General features: G+C 43.9%; 1 protein-coding gene across 4 annotated transcripts in view; it reads right to left on the reverse strand.

Moving 5' to 3' along the window:
- Positions 1–8,692: 8,692 nt before the first annotated feature.
- LOC135917581 (uncharacterized) overlaps positions 8,693–20,985 on the reverse strand; it is a 36,545-nt gene continuing 24,252 nt past the window's right edge. For all 4 annotated transcript variants that reach the window (XM_065451134.2, XM_070533311.1, XM_065451132.1 and 1 more), the window contains 3 exons: positions 16,899–16,971; positions 13,274–13,314; positions 8,693–11,676 (listed from right to left, as the gene is read on the reverse strand). In XM_065451134.2, the coding sequence (XP_065307206.1) occupies positions 11,269–11,676; positions 13,274–13,314; positions 16,899–16,926 (477 nt within the window). In that variant the 5' untranslated portion in view covers positions 16,927–16,971 and the 3' untranslated portion in view covers positions 8,693–11,268. The remainder of the gene's footprint in view (positions 11,677–13,273; positions 13,315–16,898; positions 16,972–20,985) is intronic.

The raw sequence follows: 20,985 nt of genomic DNA on the forward strand, positions 1-20,985 counted from the left end.
AAGCCTTGTCGAATATTTGTGGTGCGTTTGGCGAAAAGAATACAAACAATCCCGAGGTAGAAACAAAAATGTTGGACAATGATCAGCAATTGTGGTGTCATAAACACCTGCCCGTACATCGATATCAATATTGCACAATATATGATTGATGAGAGTTGAACACACGTTGCAAACACGAGTAGGGGATGAAATCACATTTTCAAGATTAAAGGAGTGTAGAAAAAATACAAACTCATAACAATCATCTCTAGACAAGTCGATGTTCATGTCACCACAAATGATAATTGGATTGCGGACAGGTATTAGAGGGTCAATAACAGTTTCCATCACAGAGATGGAATTATTAATATATGAGCTAGGAGGACGGCAAACTGTGCCGATAACAACACCACATTCAAGTTTCACAAAAAGGGTTGCGGCACTTTGGTTGCTGAATGAACAGTTAAATAGGCATTGAAACCCGAGCCTGTGGCTTATAAAAAGCGCGACGCCACCACCACGTGCTGTACTTTCTCTAGGTTGCGATAGCATCGAGTATCCAGGTATTGTTATTTTTTCATCCCTTCTGAGCCATGTTTCTGTTATCGCTATGATGTCGTAAGAAAACGAGTGTTGTGATATGTAGGTTAAAAATGCGTCTAATTTTCTGTTAATACTACGGACGTTGCACTGGATCAAGGACAAGAAATCATGTCCTTTCCATATTTCTTCAATATCAGCTAAAGTTCTCATTTTTCTGTCAGTCTGCCTGTCTTTCTTTGCGCTTACCCCACCTGAGCGAGGTCCTCTGCGCACGTCACATGCAGTACACGCGAATTTTCTGTTTTGTGCATAAGGATCTTCCCATCCGACACCCAACTGAATTTCCAATTACGTTCCCTCTTTGCAATCAGTGCTTTGCCCAACAATACCTTGTTCGCTGGACAAAAGGGCGCATTAATAAGAATGGGAGAAATATCCTTAAAGCCAAGAAGAGACGCGTTTATTCTGTGCTTTTTAGCCGATTTAAGGACCCTGTCCCTGACCTTACGGGACACAAACCGAACTACGATATTTTGTCTCGCCTTGTCTCTTGTGGGAACCCGATGAATTACCTCTATGTCTGAGTCCTGTATTTCAGATTCTACACAGACAACAATAGCTTTCATGGTTGAGGCAAGGTTTTCATCTGGAGCCATAGGAATGCCTTTCAACTTTCAACTTTCAATGCCTTTCAGTTGTTTTTGTGACTGTGTTGCTGCAGGTCGACCAGTTCTTTCCTAATTTCTTTCAAGTCTTTTGAAAGGCGGGTGTTCTCATTCGTGATTTCCTTATTACTGGCTTTGACTTCAACAAGTTCCTTCTTTATTTCTGCGATTTCTGTCTTGAACATTTCAAAACTTCCAATAATGAACTCCATGCCCTTCCTCACGTAATCGATCTCTGTTTTTGTAAATTAATTATGTCTTTTTTATTTCGGCGTGCTGCTTATCGAGCCGGTTTGACAAATCTGCAAGCGCCTTAGCTACTTCCTTCACAGTCGAAGGTGGCTTATCAGACATTCTATTGGCAATAGACGGAGGAGAAGGAGGAGGAGACAAAGGAGAGGAAAGACAGGGAGGTTAGCCAGTGTAAGTACCGGCTGGCTACCCTGTGCTGGGGAAAGGGGTAAAGGGAATAAAAGGAGAAAGAAGAAGAAGAGGAAAAAAAAAGAAAATTCACACAGTAACGCGAAACTACGCTCTACAACGTTCAAAGGCGGTCCCACAATTCACATGTCCTTAAAAGCTTCAACAAAGCACTTAAGGCCTTGAGTGCCGAAGCCCGTCTGGACCAATGTCCTAGAGCTTTTTCCTCTGTAAAGGGGCGATTGTCCAGTTTTGCGAGAGCGGTCACGAGCACTGTTCTTCGCACTGCGTAACGGGGAAAGTCACAAAGGAGGTGCTCAATCGTCTCATCGCAGCCGCAGGTGTCACAAGTAGGGCTGTCGGCCATTCCAATGCGGAATGAATATGAGTTCGTGAATGCCACGCCGAGCCACAGGCGGCACAGAAGTGTTGCTTCCGCTCGTGGCAACCCTGGTGGTAGGCGGAGTTGCAGACGTGGATCCAATTTGTGGAGACGTGCGTTCGTGAATTCACTGGTGTTCCACAGATTCTGTGTAAGCTCGCGGGCGAGGGAGCGAAGACTTGTGGCTGCATCTGTTCTTGACAGCGGTATGGGTATAATCTGGGCGCCATCATGAGCCGACCGGGCAGCGTCATCCGCACTGTCATTTCCTGAAATTCCACAGTGACCCTGTATCCACTGGTAGATGATGTTGTGTCCCTTGTTGATTGCGTGATGGTGGAGTAGTCGGATGTCTGCGACTAGTTGCTCATTTGGTCCATGGTTGAAAGGGGACATCAGATACTGAAGAGCTGCCTTTGAGTCACATAAGATGGACCATGAATGTGATGATTTCTGAACAATAAACTCCAGAGCAGCATGGATAGCTGCGAGTTCTGCAGCCGTCGATGATGTAATGTGAGATGTCTTGAACTTGAGGGTGAGGAGCAATCCAGAAGCCTAAGTGTTGTATCTATTACGAAACAGGTAGTTACTGACGTACCCGCGTAGAACAAGCAAGCGGTTACTTGCCGATCGACTCTGTGGCTGCCTGGATTGCTCCGCTATGACGCCTTCTTCCGCCGGGGCCGCGTTTGTGTAGCTGCAAAGTGACGTGAACGCTGGTTGGAGCGCAGACGCAGTTTGCAGCCTGGCCGCTGTAAGATGACTTGCACTCGACCTGGTGCTGCGCTGCTAACACGCTTCACAGCGAGGTGGTGGCGAGTAATGATCCCGGGGCTGTCTGGCGATTTCAACTGCGTAGAACAACCAAGCGGTTACTTGCCGATCGACTCTGTGGCTGCCTGGATTGCTCCGCTAGTGTGCTACTCAGCGCCGCCACATGCCAGCTTCTGAAACTGGGTAGCCAACATCAGCCGCCACGAAGTCAAACCACAAGCCAGGGTCATATCTTTGGCAAGAGCGATATCGAAAAATGCGTTCTCGTGTACACGCGCGAACACGCGAGAACGTACTGCAAAGCCCGCAGAGCCCGCAGCGGACGCTATGCAGCTTTTGAAAAGCTGCGGGCGCACGGAAGACGCCGTGCCTGCTCCTGCGTACTGCGCATGCGCACTGTCGCCTCCACGGGTTTCCTGCGCACGCGGAGCTCTTGTGGACGCCCAACTAAAACTGTCTATTATCTTCATTGGTAAGCGCACGTGTCACGCTGCTGCGGACGTCATTGTTTCGTATCGAAGGTAGTTCATATATGGTGATGTGAGATTGTTTATTAGGGTATTAGATTTAACGAGCCCCACATGGTAACATTGCGCGTGTTTCTTCCGGGAAACAAGTGAGCGCGGCATAGAGGTATACCATAATTTTAAAAATATGTTTCCGTCATTGGATTCTTTTCTATAAGCACATGACGCACGCTTTAATTTTAGTTCCGCCAGCTGCAACCATAACGTATTCCGATGTCAGCTGTCTTCCAGTAGTAGTCATTCTTAATTTAAGTTATAAGTAAATAAAAACAAATATTACTACTCTCCCCTGGACCGCAGATGAGCAGTTTACGTCCAGGCAAATAATTGCACAAACAAGAGCGAAATATCACCGCAAGAACAGATATAGAAGTTTGCCACCATGCAACGTCGAGCAGACTCAGGTGAACGGCGAATACTCCAATAATGTGAAACGATCATGCCCTAATTGCATCTAAAGATATCGTTGAAAGGGATTTCATTAACACGTGCCTCACATTTAACTTATCCCAGGTTTTCACGAAGGCTACAACAGAAAGCGTAGTCATCGAACACATTAGACCTCGTGCTCACAACCCATCCTGACCGCATTCCGCCGCTCATGCACTTACCAGGCCTCAGACCTCATGACACATATTTTTGTGGACTAGCGCGCCTTGAAAAGCCAACAAAAACTTTGACGCTTCACGATAAGGGTGACTACGGCAACGACTATAGCAAGGGATTGGGTGACTTTTGCGCATTATTTGAATAATGTTTCACAGAAATCCGACGAGTCGTACTAGTTCCTATTTAAAAATCAAATAAAAGAATGAATTGACTTATACGTCCCCATAATCTCCGTGATACAACGACGTGCTATCACCGTGGTTTAACAACACCTTAAAGCAACCAAAAAGAAGAGGCTATTTCCCAAGGAAGAGCGATCTAATACCCCTTCCGCATAGAGTTGGTAGCGTAGAATTTAAATTTAAAACTCTTGCCGTCACAACTAAGCATTGCTTTTTTATCCGCCCTATATCGGCTACACTGCCTATTTATACCGAACGGTTCTGGCAAGTTATCTACCATAAACCTTGCCCGTAAATATTACTGTGATGATTCCGCTTTTCCGTAGCTGCGGTGGTGGCGTATAGTGGCTATGGCGTCCCGATACTAAGCCATAGGGCGCAGGATCGAATCTCGGCAAGAGGCAGCTGCATTTCAATGGGTGTGAAATGCAAAAAAACGCATGTGTACCGTGCATTAGGTGCACGTTAAAGAACCCTATTCGGTCAAAAAATGAATCTGGAGTTCCTCACTACGGCGCGCCTCAATCAAATCGTGGTTTTGGCACGTAGTACCCAAGAATTCAATTCTTTAACTTTCCCGTACTGCACGAGGACGTGGCTAAAACACTAATATCCTACTTATCGATTATCCGCACTTTGATCGCCATATGATGCGTAAGATCACATTTGAAGCTAACGGCGTGATAATAATTACTGAGTGCCTTAAACTAACATATTGGTCGGAATCGACAAGATAAACGCCAGATACTAAAAACACCACATACATATTTCCAGTGTTCTTCTATCGCACATTTTTCAGCAGCCTCTGTCGACTGGCATTGTATGTCATGACTGGAAGGTTGGCAAAATGATTCATGTGCACAGAAACGACCTCAGCACTGCGAAAAAAAAATAAACGATAACCCTGGCACATCTAGTACACCTTTCCCTGTAAAACTAATGGAACGCATAAGCTATTTACACGGCATGACATTCTTGCTGTCTGTAAATTTTTTCCACCCCAGCCAACATAAATTTCTTCAGTATCTCTCGTCTTCTACCTAACTAGCCTTATCGTTAACGACATCAGCTCCAGCTTCGATATTAATGCACCCATGCACGTACTCTTCTTAGATTTAGAAATATGTTCTGTCAAGGTTGCTCACCAATGCCTTCTACACAAACTTTCGCATTCGAACGTTAACCCCATTGTCGTAAATTGGGTGCGTCGCTTCTTTACTAATCAGCAACAGTTCTTGTGGGCTAACGACCGTGCGTATCATAACAGACCGGTTTCTCAGGCGTGTCCCACGGCTTGGTTCTGAGTCCCCTTGCTCGTCTTAATTTATTTAGATTATCTGCATCAATTAACATATCCTCTAACATTCCTTTATTCGATCACCGACAACTGTGTTATTTACTGCTGCGTCAATAGCAATCATGACTGTGATAAACTTCAAAGTTACTTGCGTCACACAGAAAATGGCGCTACACGCGACAGACGTACCTAAACACAAAGAAAATTGCGCTAGATCCCTTCAACTGACGGCCTTCGTATTCCACACAGTACCATATCATTTACGGTTCCCAAATACATTCCTTACCCCCCACATAAATATCGTGACCGTCTGCTTGTCGCATCATCTATCATGATGATCATACATAATTAACATTACGAACAATGCTCACCGAAGTCGTTCTCATTTGCGTCGTAACTTGCGTCAGACCATATCCTCTGCGAAAGTACTTCGGCCGAAGCTCGAGTACGCATGCGCGATTGGGGACGCCCACCGGATTAACCTTTCAAACATGCTAGAATCAATCCGAAGCCGCGCCGCGAGGTTTCTTTATTCTGGGGCCCTATTCTGAACATTCCGCCATTTTCTTCGATGCGTGACGTAGACGCGACGCGAATAAAATGGCGCTGCTGGCCCCATTTTGCTTTCGTAACGTGACGCCAACTTGACGTTTTGCCTAAGAAACTGAAATGAAGGCACCGAACGTAAGGTTCTCGGTAAAGCAAAACAGTTTTCTCCGCAGTAAAAATAAAGCAGCTAGCGATCAAAGCGCATGATTATTCCGTCGAAAACGCTTCTCGCTTCCGTCGTCTGCTGCGTACAAGGCGTCGTCTGCTTCATTAGCTAGGATGCGTGTCCCCGTGAAACGAAATGAGTCATCGCATGTTGGCGCCAACGCGCTTGTTTTCTTCTTTGAGACAACATACGCGACCTACCAGTGGTGATGCGCGCACGTTCTAGGCCACGTTATCGCTATCTCGTGAAACGTAAGCGACTCAGCCCGACTAGGCTGGCTGAGAAAGACCGAATATTGCCGATAGCCTTGCGCGCGCCAGATATATCCACTAGTGCGACGCAAGCACCGGCGCTGCCATCTCTTGTTCATTTCGCTGGTTACTCGCACCACTGGAGGAAACTTCAAGGCGCCGCCTTGCGTACGTACATTCTTTTTTATAAATTAAAAAGACGCCGTTGTCATAACTTTTACTTGTGCGAAAAGTCAATAATCTTGATTATTATAGAAACGCAGCAGCGAAAAGTGAACAACGTTGCAGAAAGTTTGCTATGTTCAACCAATATTATTTCATATAAACGCGTTCTTTTAAAAAATGATGGCCGAAAACACAAACGGCAACACCACCCGAGACCGATGAAAATACTATGAGCACGCGTTACAAACGAAAGATTTTCATGGCTCCAAATGAAGGGGAAAATGTGACGATAAGCATTCCTCTCGGCCACCATTGCATATGGCTGCTCATTAGCATGCGTGGCATATGGCTGCTCATTAGCATTAGCTCATTAGCCCAGCGGAACGTCACGCTACGTCAAATTGACGTTTACGAAGCAGCCCTTCCTGTGACGCTCCCCACAGCATATTCCTTCATCCAATCAGCAAGCTGGCATGGTGGCTATCTTGGATCGCCACAACATAATCGCGAAATTGCAGATGCATTGCACTGGCTTCCGTGCACTACGGCTCACTTTCTTTTTGAAGCGCTAACGTCGCAATATAGCTGCCAAGGACCAAAAAAAATGTATTAGGCGATAAAATTTGCAGCTCCAGGTCTCGTTTCGTCATCTTGATGAACACGCAAAATTGCATTTACCAAAACTTCCGTTTCCTGGCACAAATTTCATGGCACGTGAGCTCTCCAGAGCCAATCAGAGAGTCAACATGGCGGATAATGGCGGCCGTGCAGCCACCATGCGTGTCGAGAACAGCGCCCCTGATCATTCTTGTATATCTAACAAGTATGAAATCACTATAGGCCCGGGTCAAGCTTCCCATTCTTAAATGCTGCCTCTGTTTTTCACAAATTTTATCAGTCGTCGATCGACAATATTGAGTTTGAATTTATTTCCAACGAGCATGCTTACATACATGTTTGAGGCATATTGGAGTAAAAGCCGCTAAAACGCAGCTTGACGAAGCTCTCATATACCTTTTGTACTTGGCAGTGCAGGGCAGAAAACACAGGGTGCACTGATTGTATAACAGGTAATTACCGTGACGTCAGAAAAAGCAGTAAAAAGCAGTACAGTGCGGTAACAAAAGTGATAATGCAACAATACGAGGCATTTATTATTAGTACATGTTTAGCTTTGCTAAAACGTCACGCTCTCAAGCAATATTATATTGCATCAGAAATAAAAAGTCCTGTATGCTTTTAAAAGAAAAAGAAGACGTGGTTATATTGTGATGCTTAATTTTAAACATATTTACAATATATGGTAAAGCACAACAAAGTGTTTGAAAACCACAATTTGTGCACAGGTGTGGTGCGTGCCAGTATTCATGGCATCGTGTTGGGTAATTTGCGGGATTTTCATGTAAGTTTGAGATGTCTCTACGCAACATATTGTTTTGTTTTACGTGAATTTCATAGGACTTAAGAATACGAAATTGACATATTTTTTCTACTTCAATAATGTGGTATTTCGAGAAAAGGAAACTGACATATAATGTAACAGTTACGTTTATTATAACTATTATAGCAGCTTTCTGCAATATTAGAAGTTTATTTTTACACGTAATGGTTAAAATACAACCCCGTCGTCACCCCCACTCACCGACTATTGCATCGTATAAACCACACCAAAGATCCGTTCATCCTCCACGTGTCTATACTTCTGCGTATCCATGGATTCGCTTTTCTTCCAGACCGCAAAATACTGTAACAACTTGCCAGCCGATGCCGTGAACATCACTGCCCCTGATAAACTTAAAGCAGTTCCGGTGTACATTATTAAATACGGTTATTGCCCACTCGTACTGTCCTGATGTAACCGATTACTTTGAGGCCTTTGTATCTGATATAAAGTATTGTAGTATTTACTACAATTTGTACTTATTGTAAGTTTTCGTCGACACCACCTACTACGCATGTGGAATTTTCGCTTTCGCACTTAGTTTTTTTTATATTGGGCTTTCTTTTTATTGGCCTTTTACATTGTGTTTCTTCCACTTCACCGTCTAGTTTCCACACTCACCCATTCTTCTTGTAAAAAACCCAAAATGTAGATACTTGAGTTAAATAAGAAAAAAAAACCCCGACACACACAAATGCAGGACGCACACAGAAGTAATAAGCAGTAGTTCAGGTGGTCTTTTATTTTTTATTTATTTATTTTCTAAAAATGTTTGCCGTATACACACATTACACTCACATTGTTTTTTGTAGTTTTTAGTTATCTCGTCACAGTTGTTTGGGAGACTTCAAATGGTGAAAGTTTTTTCTACATAGTTCGTGTGTGAAATATAATTTGAAGAAACATTATATCCGTCAACGTGCATGCGACGAATCTGCCGATTGGCGATGTATTACTCATCAAGGTGTACCAGTAGCAGTGCTCTTCTTTCAACTTCGTGTCTACCTGTCGGTATTCTTGTGATTTCTGCTTTTTTTTGCGTCTCCCTGCTCAGAAACCATATACTAGAAGCACAGCAGCTCTCGTGCAATGGCCGGTCGCTGAGACACTGGCTTTATTGCCCAAAATATCAAGATAGGTATCCTAGGGAGGGCCAAACCGAAAATTTTGTTGACATTCAGATTACACATCCCTCCACTAGTACAGAAGTATCACTGAAGGAAGAAAAAGAAAACGATTTTTTTTTTCCAAGTCGCTTCCATTAGCTGCGGACCGAAAGTGGATGCCCAAACAAAAACAATTGCCTGTTTTAATGGGTTCATGGTTACGGGTAGATGGTTACGGGTAGAGACAGAGAAAGAGAGAGGATGAAGTGGTGGTGATTAGAGGGGGGGGGGAGGCAGCTGCGATCGATCCGAACTGCACCGCAAGTAGATGAAGATGACCGAAAGTTGGATTCCTGATCGAACGTTGCAAATCAAATTCCGTCTGAAGAAACTGTGAATAATGAAAGGTTCAGCTTAAGCCGTGCAGTATAAGATTGGTGAACGGTCTGCTACAGCGACATTGCACTGATTTCGTGTGATATCTCTCTTGTGCTGTACTAACAGCAAAACGAAGTGTACTCTACGCCAATGAGGAAAGGCGATGGGGAGGAGCAGTGGTTGACGTGATGGAAATTTTGCATGAGGCCGTGACCGCCGTCGCAGCGGTTACATGAGAAACACAAAAGATGTGTTTCCGTTTAATAAATTTCCAACGAAAAAAACCTAGACGGCCTCCTTGATCGCCAAAGAGAACTTCACATTCGTATATTCGCCACACATGCCGTCACTGCACAGAGGCTGGACGAGGAGAGAGAGCCTGCATTCATCTGAGTCCAAGAGTGAGCTTAAAACATGTTAAACATCCATATGCCAATATATTGGGGTATCAAACACAGTAACACACCCATAATACATGTTTAATACTTTTGAAGGTTGCCAAAGGGTCTGCTTGGACATTACGCTTTTCGCCCTTGCAAACAAGTCAAATGAGATAAGGAATATTGCGTAGTAATTTTATCAACTGGTGCTTTTTTTTACTGAGTTAAAATAAGAATTGTGTGTTGCTTTCTCCCTATACATAAAAAAGCCAATAGATAATGCGAATACATGTAGGTAGTCTTGTATTTACATAAAAGGTGCCCCTTAAGTAGTCGCAACGAACAACGGTGTTATGGTAAGCTCAAGTATTTTGCGGAGGGTCTGTCCTGCACTACATGGGCATTGTTGTCATGCCCTGGACCTGACGAAGGCAGCAGGGTGTGTTAGGTGCTTTGGGTTCAAACAGACAACCATTGGAAACTCACCCTCACAACATTCAGCCCAAAGGTGAGTGAGTCGAGAGCAGCAGGATATTAGATGACATCTTGAGATTTCAATAATTGCGTGCCTGTTTATAGACGAGGCACGCGAGTTCCGTTTCCACAGTAGAATGGTAATTATGGATCTTTGGGAGAGGCTTTCTTCCTGCGAAAAAGTTAATTAGGCTGGTAACGGATGGAAGGATTGTGCCGTTCCGTGTAGTGCAGTTATCTGCGGTTTAATGTCCTATTAAAGATATGCAGCGTTCACTCTAATAACGAACAACGTCAAGTTGTGGTGATGAATTGAGCGCATTGCACTTACGTGCAATGTATTATAAGCGCAGGAAAAAAATTGCGCATGCTATATGAGAAAATTTTTGAATTGATTCAAATAAGAACGTTCGATCGAAATAAATCTAATGGTATGTGATATGAGATTGATATTCTAAGCTACTAGGCAAAAAAAAAAAAGATGTTCAAAGCCAGTCTTGCTGGCAGGATATCGGCAAACAACCTTGGCTGATGAACACAACTTTGACAAAGTGCACAATAATATCATGTTGGTGAGGGCCGGTTGCTTTCTCCAGGGTAAACCGAAACAGCACGGCTAAAGAAGACAAAGAAGCAAACACACATCCCTTCGTATGTCCTGTGGTCCGTGTTGGCTTCTTTGCTTCTCATTTTTGTACGAGCATGGATAGAAGTGAATTGAGGAAAGGATGGGCCTGTCGACTTCGGATACAGTGGGTAAAGAAGAGTTACCTTTGGCAGTTTATGGCTATATCTGAGAGGGAAAGGAGGAAGGAGGGAGGGAGTGATGGAGGGGGAGGAGTGGGGAGTAGGCGGTTATGCGCTACGAACTATTCGGTGAGCTTAATGCTAGAGGCGAGCAAGGCACATACGTTAGTTTGGGTTTTGCCTACCTTTAAGCACCTTGCATCTTAACTAGAAAGACAAACAGCAGGTGGCTATCCAAACAATTTCGACGCCGTCCGACCACCGCCAGCAAGCCTGGTACCGAACCCTGCTGCTTTGGCAAGACCAACGTCAGTGTCAGTGTGTAAGAGCGCGTTCTCGATGCCAATGCGATCGTTGAGATAGAAGAAGTTTGGTGCTTTGCGACAAGGCAAGGCATCCTCCGGATAGGTGCAAGTCAGGCTCAGCTGGTTGAACACCGTCTGGTTGCCGCAGAAGAAGCTGAAGTGTTGCATCTCGGAAGAGCCGTCGGCGTGGCGCACCTTGTGGCACACGTGGTACACCCGGCAGTAATTGGACACGTCGGCGAAGTAGCCACTGCGCCGGCACCTGAAGGTTTTCGCCACCGGCCCCACGACCAGATTGGCGCCGTCTGCGAGCTCGTATGCAAGCCGCTTCACCTGCGCAGCCAGTAAGTCGCGCCTGTAGTCTGGCTATAACCTCTGCGCGGTCACCATTATGCGCGCAGCCCCCAAGTTCTCTTGGCGCAGAAAAGGCAAATGGCGCCGAAGGTCTATACGCACCGCGGCCACGCACACAGCAAGCTGCGAGTATGCTTATTCACTGTCAAGCCAGAACAGGCGTTCATCGAACCGCGGCAACAGCGTGAAACGAGTGTGTGCCTTCAGTCCTGCTGTGCTGGTCAGCACGCATTCACGACAAAGCACAGCGAGCTCCTGGAGAGATCTTTAGAAACAACCTCTCATTCTTTATATCGCAGCTCAAAACACTTCGGGCCAGGATTCGTAACGATTCTTTTCCAAATGCATGAAAAAGAAAGTGTTTGCGAATGCTTCATGCCGTTTTCGACAGGACCGTCCACTCGGTGCGGGAGATGATAGGAAAATTTCAAGAGGTACATGAATAGCGAAATTTCAAAATCGAACTAAATACGAATATCTCTCAAATAAAACAATCTTCAAATTTGGAATAAAATACCAAATACTTTGTAATTTATGAAAAAAGCGAACTACAGAGACTATGTGGAGAGCGTTTGAAAAAAAAAGAAGAAAGGAATAATTATTTCTACTATTTTATGCGTGTAATGACACTCTGAACTGGACATCTGGTCAAATGAGGAGCTTATAAATGAGAAACAGCTGAAAAGTGACCGTATCTGGCACACAATCACAATACCAGTAATGAAATGCAGAAACAGCATGCTATCACATGCACCATGATGCACAAAGAATGTAAAGACGTGTGTTCGTTGAAAAAAAAAGCAAAGTAATAGTAAAGCACCGAACATAGTTTTAAATGAGTGCAAACTTTATGATATCTTACATACAGTAGATTGCTTTGCCTAAACAGAGAAAACAAGTGCGTAAGCTGCCCTAAAGGCGATGCATGCTTATTGAATACCTAAAATACAGTGCGCAGATGTTTGCTACTTAATGCATTTGTGTCCGCAACTGGTGACTCTGCGCAGTAAGCGCGGCTACCCTGCAGCAGAGTCATTTGCAACAGTGACCACTTCCATTTGTATTTCTCCCTGTAGGCTCCGATAAGCGTTATTATCCCTTATATTAGAACAAACACGTATCTTATGCTATCTTGAACTATCAATTCTCGAATCGCATACGAATCGAATAGTCTTTGCTGTTTGATTCGTATTCAGAATTTAGAATATTCGCACACGTTTGGGGGAAACACACGTAATTGAAAGAAAAATCTTTACAAAATGCGAGCACTCTTCCCTGGGCTGGGCCAAGCATGTGAAGAAAACGCGTGTTGCGACTGCCGCTGCATTCTATCGGTTGCTTACATACGCTTAGAACAATACAGAGTGCGGCATCGCGGTCTGGCGGCGAGTGTGGACCTTTCGTTTGAAAGGTCCTTAATACAAGCGTGCGATCACCACGCTATAGGCATACTGTCGGAACGCTGTCAACGGTTCGCGTCTGCATTGTGAATGTTGCGCTATTTTGCTTGTGACCACGACTATGTATGCGAGGCTGAGAGTAACGCTTCCGAAGAAATGCAAGCTCAGCACCTTACCCTTGTATCAGCAACAGCAGCGTGCATCACAAAGGCTCCGACTGAAAAAGACCAAAGGCAACAAGAAGGAACACCATAAACGGGAAATACTAGAGAAAAACAAGGGGCAAACATGAAATAAATTGATATTGGGTCTCGAAAATTTGCTCTGATGGAAGATAATAAAGGTACATGTATATAGAAAAACCAAACAAACTCATGAAACGGAAACAGGGTAAACTCCCCCAAAATGGTGTTTCTGAAACAGAACACCGATGGCAGGAGCTGAATAATTGCACTGCATAAGTAAAAAGTTTGAATAGGAATTTTAGCCGATCGCGTAATGCGTCTTATTCAGGAGCAGCCACCTTCGGAAACAAATAGTGAACGGTCATTCCCAACACAATCATTTGTGCAGGTGCTCGACGAACTGCCTATTCACACATTTTGTGTTTTTAGGTTCGTACTGAAGAGTTCACACTTTCCGAATCAATTCAAAAATTGAAAACCACGTGGGGATACAAAGAAAATTGCGCGCTTCGCTGTCAGCCAGAGTTAAGGCGGATCAAGGCGAAAGAAGCGTAGCTAAAATGACACGCCAGACTATGCTGAATTGCTCTAGTCCGTAGCGAGGCTTGGTACAGGACTGAGAATAATGAGATGTAGGTAACGAACCCACCAAAACTCATTAGGAGTTGCAAAAGCACCTTTGTTCTTTAAGATGTTTTTTTTTTCAGGCAAAGTTATTTCGGCGCGCTTATTTATGGCGTTGCACAAAGATATGCCTGGCGCAACCCCTGGTAGTATCCGGTTCACTAACCTTTCTCGCTCCATCTTTCGTCACTTTTCCCGCGAGTTCTTTTTGTGCGATCGCGCCCGAGCCACTTAAGCTTTCCCAACATTCGCTACATGTTATTCGAGTTTCTCCGTGTCCGGAGATAGAACAGAGAATAAAACGCCGGGTCAGAAGCTCTTTTTCTTATACCAGTGACTTCCAAGATTAATCTTAAGTTACAAATGATGAAAACAAGATATGAGGTTTAATTTGTAATCAGAATCGTGTCGAGAGTACGTTTTAATTCGACATAAATAAGAATAATGGATATGTCCGAAATAAACTCGGAAAGTTAGGCCCATATACAGCTTATGGTCCTGACGGCATAGCAAGCCAAATACTGGAGCGTTGCGGTGCACATATTTCGCTTTATTTAGACGTGATATTTACCAAATCGTGGCAGTGTCAAAAACTATTCAAGGAATCGAAATTAGCAAATATGATGCGCATACATAAAGCTGGTGATCGGAACAGCGTTTAGGATTACATGACGATGTAATCTACCTCCATCTGCTGTGAAACACTTGGACATCTTCGGAAATATGCTAAAACAGTGCAACTGATACAAGCACACACAGAGACACAAATACTACAGAACAAGCGCTCTTCTTGCGTGGTATGTGTGTCTCTGGGTGTCCATGTATCAGTCGCGCTAAAAAAAAATTAATTACAGGGTCTTACGTGCCAAAATCACTTTCTGATCATGAGGCACGCCGTAGTGGAGGACTCCGGAAATTTCGACCACCTGGGGTTCTTTAACGTGCACCCAAATCTAAGTACACGGGTGTTTTCGCATTTCGCCCCCATGGAAATGCGGCCGCCGTGAGCGGGATTCGATCCCGCGACCTCATGCTCAGCAGCGCAACACCACAGCCACTGAGCAACCACGGCGGGTGTCAGTCGCGCTGTTTGAGTATAATTCGTAAGATGAATCGAATAGCCTTCACTTGGACATGTAGTGTACTCAAGTCCTAGTAAGTATCATCAGTAAAACCCTTTTCCACGTGAGCTCAATATGATTTTTCGCTCATAGTTTTTCCTGCACAACGCAGCTCACGGAATTTATATATGACATAGCAATCAGAGCCATCAATGCTGTACGAATGGACCTGATTTCTCTAGGTTAAATGAAAGATTTGATGTCGTATTGAAAGATTTATTGTTACATAAAATATCGTTCATACGCTTGCCAGACTCGCTGCTTGGATAGCTTATCACATCTATACTCATCACAACAACGCGTTGTGATGAGCGGCTAGTCATCGTCGCCCGTGAATTTGTTACCTGTTAATCAGTGCCCGGTCTATTATTTTTTCTCGAAGTTAATGATTTGCCGGATAGAATTCAATCCGCCATTAGGCTATACACCAAACATTGCGTTAAATCTCACAATGATGTCAATGTATTAAAGCCTGACCTGATCAAATTTCTTTCTTGGTGCAATAAATGGAAGATAACAACCACGTGCTAGTACATTCTTTCCACGAATAAAAAAGTTAAAGTGCAAAGCGCGTATTTTTTAAATGAGGAATCAGTCCAATAAAATAGGCAGAGTTAAGTATTTCGGCTTCACAATTAATGATGCTCTGGGCAAGGTTGCGCGTGTTGACAATATCAAACAAGGCTACAAAGTTACCGAACTTTTTTCAACGCAGCCTTAAGCATGTCCCACAGTCATTAGAAAACGACACCATACTTGAATTTGCATGTATAGCATGAGGTCAGTTTACAGGTGCCCTTGTAGACAAAATAAAGAGGGTATTAAATCGTTCTGCTATATTCGTCAGAGTTAATTGTAATTTTTACCCGCCGTGGTTGCTCAGTGGCTATGGTGTTGGGCTGCTGAGCACGAGGTCGCGGGATCGAATCCCGGCCACGGCGGCCGCATTTCGATGGGGGCGAAATGCGAAAACACCCGTGTGCTTAGATTTAGGTGCACGTTAAAGAACCCCAGGTGGTAAAAATTTCCGGAGTCCTCCACTACGGCGTGCCTCATAATCAGAAAGTGGTTTTGGCACGTAAAACCCCAAATATTATTATTATTATTAATTGTAATTTTTATATGACAATCTTTCAAATCATAAGGGACCTTGGCTGGAAGCCGTTAGCCTCATGTAGACTGACGTTACACCGGAAATATTTTTTGTTCAGGACTGCCAAAATCTAGCCGGCATAGGTAGAAACATTTATCTCAAACCCTCATATAAGCGGAGATTGCACGAAAAATATTCAGTTTAACACGCTTAAGTATTCGTCTTTTTGCTCGCACGATTACCGATTAGAATGCGCTTCAACGGGAAGTGGTCGATGCACGTTATGTTTTTTATTACCGTATGAAGTATGTTCTCAAGCACTTAATTTTTTGTTCCTTCTTCACGTTCGCCTTTTCTCAAATGTCCATTAATATTTTGTTGTGGCCATTTTCGTACTTATTCACTTTGAACTTATGTTGGTCGCTTTTGTTTCCTATAATATTGTAGCCGCCCCCTCTCTCTCTCCATGCAAGCTCCCAACAATAATGCCTTTTTTTGGCTGTAGGTACTTGTAGTAAGTATATAAATAAATAAAAGCCACCTGACTGTAACTGCACGAGCCTTTATCAATCGCGTACGTATCTGTTGGAAACAAACATTCCGAATCGCCACCGTTGCCCTCGTCGATATGAAATCGCTACATGCTGTTGGTGTCATGCAAGCGAAACAGACACGTGTATTAGCGAGCAAATGGGTGCGCAGGCCCCACTGTGAAGTGGCGGAAACAATGGGAACATTTATGAAAATGGATGTGCGCAGGTATTGCATGTGAACTTACCGCAGAGGTAACCAATTAAAGCTTCCATGCTCCGATTCGTATGGGCAACCTGAGTCGTGGTGTACAGGATTAGCTGCAAAGAGGAATTAAGTCAGTCTTGCAAAAATGGTTAGACAGACCTTTGGAGGACTTCTCCGTGACCAATTTCAGAACGGTTGGCTCGTTTTGTTAACCGATTAAAGGTTAATATTTGTCAGTGGATTGAGCTTTGATTTTTCTTTTTTGGCTTAAGTGAAGAAAGAGAAAGCCATAAAAAAAGATCGAATATATTTTCATTACTACTACTACTGCTACTACTGCTACTACTACTACTATTATTATTATTATTATTATTATTATCATTATTATTACTATAGAGTTAATCCCTATAATGCATTTTTTAAAACTAGCGGAATCTTGGCAAATCACTTTGAGTGGGTAACCACCAGTGCCTTTGATATGGAGAAAAGAAGAAGACTAGAAGGAAGCGACACGTTTATTTTTGAAACCTGGTCATAAAAATTTAAAGCGAGGGCCATGGGCAATAGGCTCTCACAACGTCATAGGCAAGCGGTACAATTTCTAGCCGCCGACCGTGTTGAGAGCACGGGGAAAAGTAAAGCGGAGAGCGGGTGTGAGGGCGATCGTGAAAAAGGCGTAACTAAAAGCTGCCGCGAACCAAACAGTGTCTTGAAAAGCCCGGCAACCATGGAGTGGCCTATTTACCCGCGAGTAAATGGGCAAATGGACCCAGAAAAAAATGTGGTGCGGCGTCGTTGCCTTGCCGAGGTTAGCTGCCTGACGCCATGCTCCCTCGTATTTTTTCCCTTCCTCCATAATTCTTAAGATCATCATCATCGTGATCATCCGGCTTGGTTGAGCAGTGTGGCGCAGCTATACGGATACTCAAGTCTAATTCACTGGCTTGTTTGAGTTTGAATCTAATACGGCGCTACTATTCAGTGCTATGTTTCAACCAATCGCGCACACGCTTCGGTTCGGTATGCCTTGCCGGCTCGTCTAAATGGGATTGCACCGTCGTCTTTGACATGACCAAAGCAAACGCCTTAGAAAGTCGGATGGCCGACTCTAATGACAGTATCTGAGCGACAAAGAGAAAGACCTTGGGGGAGGTTGACGGCTGAATGGGGAGTAAGGGCTGAAATTTGCGCGGAAGTTGCCACAGACGATTACATGCGTTTCTTTGTTCTTGACGAATAAGCCATGCATCGCCGCCTAAATTAGCAAAAGACGATACAATCTACCAAATGTCTTCTTGATGAAATTCGGACACGAACGGGCCAGTATTTTTTGAGCTTTTCATCGTTTGGAAAGTAGACAAAGCAAAAGCACCCTTTTTTTTAGGTCTGGCCGTCGTCTGTGCGAGCCTCGTGCTTCTGCAAGTCTAATTTCTGTCAGCGCATGGTTGGCGTATTCTAATGTCCAAGTGATGTACGGCGTTGGAGCTTCTTTGGAAAGAAAAAAAAAACTGAATTCTGACTGCGAAAGTCACAATTTGATTGTGAGGCACGTCGTCGTGGGGTGACTCAGGATTAAATTTGGCCACCAGGGGATCTTTAACGAGCCCCCAATACGCGGGGCACAGGCGCTTTTTTTTGCGGCCGCCGCGGCTGGGATTCGATCCCGCGACCTCGTGCTTAGCAGCGCCGCACCATAGCCACTAAGCCACCGCGGCGGGTACAAATTAAAGCTCGCATGTTTGCGTAGCAGACAGTCACTAAAGACGGTAACCGACTTGAATCTTGCAAATGACGACTTGATTCTTGCTGTACTGGCAGCGTCTTTTGATGAAGTCTCATTCCTTAGTTATCACAGTAGTATTGATGAGTTGGTTGATAAATACTGCAATATTGTAGGCGAATGCGTTGCTAAATTTGTCCCGAGGAAATGTGTTAAACGAAATTTCTCCTGGCAAACAGGAGAAATTATCCAGATACCCCGCCGCATCAAACGCCTTTGGCGTAACAAGACTGATAAATGCCGTAGCCACTTGCTATGCTCGCTTAAGCCTTCGCTACAAAAAAGAAAGAGAGAGATGCACGAGGCCAAAGAATTTTACTATAACAATACCCTACGGATTTCAGTCATCACTGCATCGCGTGCAGCGCTGCTTACAGAGGTATCCTGCCTTATAAGCGACTGCCCTGGAACGGCGATCATCACTTAGGCAGCAGCGGTTGCGGCTTGCCAACCACTTCTAACCATTCTCTGCACATTTGTGCAGGTTAGTGCTTCTGAAATTTTCCTCGTAGCCCATAAGTTTCCGCGGCCACCACTGCTGTTGTTCTTTGCTTTTTGTGTTGATCTGCGTAATTCTACGAGATGCCCACTAATTCCGAGTTAGCGAAAGAATTTGAGATCCGCCGTTCTGAAGTCGCAGAAATGCGTCAAAGTCTTAGTGTGTTTAATGAATTGTACAAATCTGTGAAGGCAAGAAATGACAACCTTCTCCAAGAAAACAAATCCTTGGGAGACGATAATACGTCTTTGATTGATAGTAACAAAAATCTTTCACAACGAGTCCTGACCATGAGCAGTATTCCAGGCAAAATAACGTAGAAATTAAAGGTATTCCAAAGACTGAAGGAGAAAGCTGCCTAACAATTATCCATGCTTTGGGTGACAACACTGGTTGCCCTGTCACTGCTGGTGACATTGATATTGCACACCGCGTGCCTGCCAAATAAGGGAACCAACATTATCGCGTGGTTCTGCTCGCGAACAAAGAAGGCTGACTTTGCTTATAAAGCGTGTAAAGCAAGACTCACAACAACTGCAGTAGGGCTATCACATAAACCACCCACTTCTATTTTCGTTAATGATCACCTCACACCCGATAATAAGCGGCTTTTTGCGCAGGCGCTAGAGCTCAAGAAGTCTAAAGGATGGAAATTTCTATGGACCGATAACTGTGCCATTAAGGCCAGAAAGTCGGAAAATAGCCGTGTTCAACGCATATGTAGTGTAAATGATCTGTCAATCTTCAAATAATTTCTTCCTTGCTTGCATTAACGCCTAATTCATCATGGATGACTCAGTTTTTACTCTTGACGAAGCGAAAGCTCTAATTGAGGAAAAACAACCCACTTTATCCTTAATACATTGGAACATCCGCAGTATTCGTAGGCATCATGATGATCTCATCGCTCTTCTTTGCAGTCATTACCGTGCGTTCTCTTTCGTATGCTTATCTGAAACGTGGTTATCATCTCATGACGGGAATCTATACGGTCTTTCAGGCTACACTCCTGAATATTGTCATCGTGAAGGTTATCGTAGTGGCGGTTCGGCCATTTTACTAAAATCTTCATTGTCATATAAAAGTCACCATGATCTTTTTTTCGTGATTGCCTCTGAATCATTATGGCTAGAAGTAGAGAGTGGTAACCTGCAGCGGCCTAGCAAACGTAACATCATAATTGCATGAATTTATCATTCACCTTCTTCCTCTTACGTCGAATTTTGTAAAGAATTTGAGCAGTTACTAAACACAGTCACTGATAAAAACAAGGATATTGTGATATGTGGTGACATTAACACCAACATTATCAGCCCTGACTGTCAATGTTGCTCTGAGTACTTACGTACTTATCTTAGCTGCGGTCTCTCCTCTCAAATTACAGCTCCAACGAGGTGTGAAATAGGCGGACCTAATACCTTAATTGACCATGTACTGTCTAGCATACCTACTGATCTTAGCACAGCTGGAATAGTGGAATAGTGGAATATGCCGTAACAGACCACTAACCTATATTTTTTTGCATAGGTTCCGTAACGCCTTCTCAAGCAGCAAAATATATCGGGACTTTCTTTGATTCTAATAAATTCACTGGTATGATTCGTGCAATTGACTGGGCTGACGTGCTTGAAGAGCAATGTGGCGAAAGGGCTTTTGAATCTTTTTTTGCAAAAATATCCGAATGCTCTAACTTATGTACAAGTAAAACTACGGTGACGCGGTGGTTTAGCTCGCCAAGAAAGCCTTGGATTAGTAATTCTTTATTGCGGTTCATTAAAAAAAGAGATAATCTACGTAAGAAACTTAAAGTCCAGGCATTCAATAATGCGTTGCTATTGCGCTTCCACA

The sequence above is a fragment of the Dermacentor albipictus genome, chromosome 1 (genome assembly GCF_038994185.2).
Source record: "Dermacentor albipictus isolate Rhodes 1998 colony chromosome 1, USDA_Dalb.pri_finalv2, whole genome shotgun sequence".
NCBI lineage: Eukaryota > Metazoa > Arthropoda > Arachnida > Ixodida > Ixodidae > Dermacentor > Dermacentor albipictus.